General features: G+C 42.0%; 1 gene segment (V, D, J or C); it reads right to left on the bottom strand.

Moving 5' to 3' along the window:
* Positions 1–3,000: 3,000 nt before the first annotated feature.
* LOC122543668 lies at positions 3,001–3,955 on the bottom strand. The segment is given in 2 exon segments: positions 3,001–3,362; positions 3,882–3,955. Coding segments are annotated over 2 exon segments (414 nt in total).
* Positions 3,956–4,552: the final 597 nt, after the last annotated feature.

Here is a 4,552-nt window from a genome sequence, read left to right as displayed (position 1 = left end):
GAACTCGTTGGTCTGTTACTCAAACACTCGTGCAATGAAGGCAAATTTGGAAATATCCAACAGATTCCCTCATCCAAACATATGGATACAGAGTAGTTGGAGTTGGCCAAATGTTAAATGAACAATTCCTTGAATATTTTAGCGAGTTAGACAGATGTTTAATTAATAAGAGAGCCAAGGGATATAGTAGTAAGGCAGTAAATGGATATTAAGATCATTAAATCATCCATAATGCCAGTGAAAAGCAGAGTTCCAAATGGACTGAATGTCCAATAGCTTGCCCATACATCCTATACTTTATTGCTTTCTAATGGTTACTGATGAAATTCTGCTCGATGTTTGTTGACATAGAAAGCTAACTCTCTATGTCCCCACACAGTCATTGTAAACTGATTACACATGCATGTGAATAATCTTCATGCCACTGCTGCCTTCTAGTGGCAGCCAGGTATAATGGCGTTCAGAGAAAATGCACAATTTAGAGTCATACAGTCACAGAGATGTACAGAACTGAAAGAGACGTTTTGGTTCAATTCGTCCATGCTTTCCGGATATCCCAAACAAATCTAGCTCCATTTGAAGGAATTTTGCCCATATCCATCTAAACCCTTCCTATTCATATTCATTCAGATTCCTTTTGAATTTTGTAATTGTACCAGCCTCAAACGCTTCCTTGCGAAGCTCATTCCATATGTGTGCAACACCCCTCGTGAAAAGGTTGCCTCTTAGATCACTTTGAAGTCTTTCTCCTCTCACCTTAAACCTATGCCCTCTATGACTGGGCTCCTACCTCCCGGAGAAGAAATCTGGTCTGATCGCCCTATCCATGATCTTCATGATTTTATGAACTTCTAAAACGTAACCCCTCAGCATCCAAAGCTTCAAGAAAACAGCTCCAGCCTGTTCAGCCTCTCACTACAGCTCAAATCCTCCAACTCTGGCTTGATTTCTTAGGATGCTGGGTACAGTTCTGCAGTGCATCTTGTAAATGGTACATACTGCTGCAACTGAGCATCAGTGGTGGAGGGATTCAATATTTGTATATGTAGTATCAATCAAGTGGGTTGCTTTGTCCTGGATGGTGTCAAGCTTCTTGAGTGTTGATCCAGCCGCACGCGTCCAGACAAGAGTGGACTGTTCCATCATGCTCATGACTTGTGCCTTGTAGATATTGGATAGACTTTGGGATGTCAGAAAGTGAGTTACTCGTCGCAGTATCCCTAGTCTCTGACCTGCTCTTGCTGCCATTGTGTTCATGCGGTGAGTCCAACTGAGTTTCTGGTCAATGGTAACCCAAGGATGTTGCCAGTGGGGGACTCTATGATGGTAATACCGTTGAATGTCAAGGGGCGGTGGTTAGAGTGTCTCTTATTGTTGATTATCATTGTCCGCTACTTGTGTGGCGCGAATGTTACTTGCTATTTGTCGGCCCAAGTATAGATATTGTGTAGATTGTGTTGCATTTGAGCACGAACTGCTTCAGTGCCTGAAGAGTTGCAAATGATTCTGAACACCATGCGATCATCAGCGACCATCCCCACTTCTGAACTTATGACAGATCGTCGATCTGTCAATGAACCAGCTAAAGTTTGTTAGGTCTAGTGCATTACCCTGAGGGACTGCCGCAGAGATGTCCTGGAGCTGAGATTTCTGACCCTCCACAACCACAACTATCTTCCTTTGTGCCAGGTGCGACTGTAACCAGCGGCATCTTTGCCTGCTGATATCAATTGATTCCAGTTTTGCTAGGGCTCCTTGATGCTATACTCGGTGAATTGCGGCCTTGATGTCACGGGCTGTCACTCTCCCCTCATCTCTGGAATTTAGCTCTTTCATCCATGTTTGAACCAAGGCTGTAATGAGATCCGGAGCTGACTGACCCTGGTGAAACCCAAATTGTTGGTTACTGAGAAGGCGGTTGCTGAGCAAGTGCTGTTAGATAGCATTGGTGATGACCCCTTCCATCACTTTACTAATGATGGAGAGGCGACTGTTTGGATGGTAATTGCCCAGGTTGGATTTATCCTGCTTTGTTGTGTACAGGACATACCTGTGCAATTTTTCACACTGTCGTGTAGCTGCTAATCAGACACTCCCATGACTGCTCATGACACTCATCAACAGGGTACACGTCTTCTATAACGAAAGAGTTATTCTGACTGTTCAGAATCTAGTAACACCTGAGGGATGCCAAGTTCTATGTGCATCCCCTATTCTGTAGAAGCAGATTACACTTGATTCGATCACACCAGAGTCAGGAATATCTCTTTTATGACTCACTTTCGAACTAGGAATCTGTCCTTTTTTCTCAGGTGTCACCAGTGGGAGAAGAGGAACTCTTTAGTCTTTACACAACTTAAATGTCCAGATCAGACTTTTCCACAGACGATGGAAAATGTTCATTTACGCCCTGCCACCAGAAGAAATGTCATGTGACTGAGACTTTCATCGGTGGCTCTGACTCATTAATCAATCGCTACAAAACGTCTTTCACTGTTTACCGCTGTTCAGATGAGAGTTCGATCCCGATTTCTTATTGGTAGTTTAACGAAGACTGCATTATCCTGAACCAGTCAACTCTATGATTCACCGTTCAGAGGCTCCAAATATTGAGGTACAAGGGCAGTAGTCAATAACTTGCAACGCGTTTGACATTGTTCAAGTTACCAGAGTGATTGATTATTACAATCTCGTGGCAAGTTGTTGTCTCTCAAACGGAATGCTGCAATTCCCTTTGTCGGTGGAGAGTTTTGTTTAACCTAAACTGGTTCATGCATTTTCTTCACCACATCATCACTGAAACAGTGAAACACCGTGGGAAATTTCAAAAGACACAAAATAAATTATTTCGTTCTCATTCATTGAACTGACAGCTTTGGTTCGTTCCAATAAACGGTTAAAGTTTTATGTTCAAATGAGATGCATGAGATATCACCGTGAATTCGCCAGCCTCTTCAGACCCGTTCCTGATCTCACTGCTCCCTTTATAAACCGTCAGGTTTAGTTGCTCTCTGACAGTTTTTGTAAGGACACAACCCAGTTCTGAATCTCTGTGGGGCTCAGTGCGCAGAAATACACCGCGAAGTCTGTCAGTTCTGCTGTCAACACTTTCAGCTGGATAGTGCGATTCACATGATCTAACTCTGAGGAAAACCGATCTTCTGGAAGATTCTCGGTGTTCCTGATATATTGGTTTCTGTTTAGCAGATACTCCATGGAGCCGTTGGAATGCTGACGGTACCAGAACAGATAAGGATTGCTATTTGATGTAGCTGTGTAATTACAGAATAAAAGGACATCATCCGCCTCATTCACTGTGATTACGGCCGGTGATTGTGACACAGAATCTGCACGACAAACTCCTGTCAGAAATAGGAGTGAGAATAAATTTTAAAAGTTACTTCGTTACACTTATAGCGTAGAATTAGCCCATTAACCTTGAACACTAAACAGAGGAATAAGAGACAAGGAAGATGAACAAGAATCCATTTCATACAACGCAGCCATTGCGACAGGCAAGGGCTTCGACAAATGTAATAAAACATCCTTGAAGGCATGGGTCACACCTTTTAAAGAGGTGAATTCCCATTTTAACTCCCGACATAAACGGTAAAACTAAAAAAAGTCGTTGAGTTTAAAAGTCCGGCCTTTGTCTCAACCTCAGTCCTGTCTGAATTCCCAGCTTCACTCTTCCATGTTAGTTCATGCAAGCGCATTCGCTAATTTCTCCTAAACTGTGCTCAGTGTTGATACAAGTTTAGATCCAGATTATTTCAATCGCGGGACAATGTGTTGCTACTTCTGTGATGCTAGAATTGTTAGAGTACATGTAATTCCCGACAAAGAGTTGAAGCATAAAGTTCCACAAGTTGTGCACCTACCAGTTAGAAGAGCTGCAGCTGTGAGAAGTAAACACAGAGCTCTGGGCGACATTTTTTCAGAGATCACTATGAAAATGAGCAAAACTGGTCGGAGCTAAAATTGTTTTCGTCAAGAGTTGGGAAATGATTGAGTAATTTCCGGATCGTTGCTCATAGGTTCATTGTTGGCAAAGATACCAGATGACAGCCAATGGACTTCAAGTTCGTTTATTCTTGACCCAAACACTTTCAATATCCTACAAACCCCACTTCATATCATGACAGTTGTAAGAAAGGAACAAAATTCTGAAAATGGGTCAGTGGACTTGAAACTTTTGACTTGTATTTTTTTCTTCACAGATATTGTCAAACCTGCTGAGTTTCTCCGGCTATTTTCGTTTTTGTCTCACATTTCCAGCTAGTGCAATTCTCTGCTTTTGGTTTAAATACCAAAGTGAATTTGATCAAGTGACAAAATGATAATGGGCAGAGTTTAAACGATATGTTGTTCTTTACATTTTATTATTTCTGTAGGCAAAACCAGAGATGGAAAGTACTTCATGTTTTTCGAGTATCAGAACTGGAGTTTCCCATTTAACAGAGTACCCCGCTGACTGCGAGAGTTTCGCTGGAACTGAAGCAAAGGGTCTATGGGTCTAAGAAAATAGTCAGAAAAACAAATAAAGAAATAA

This window comes from Chiloscyllium plagiosum, chromosome 44 (assembly GCF_004010195.1).
Source record: "Chiloscyllium plagiosum isolate BGI_BamShark_2017 chromosome 44, ASM401019v2, whole genome shotgun sequence".
Classification (NCBI taxonomy): domain Eukaryota; kingdom Metazoa; phylum Chordata; class Chondrichthyes; order Orectolobiformes; family Hemiscylliidae; genus Chiloscyllium; species Chiloscyllium plagiosum.
The sequence above is the reverse complement of the archived record's forward strand: the minus strand, read 5'-3'. Positions and strand labels throughout refer to the sequence as shown.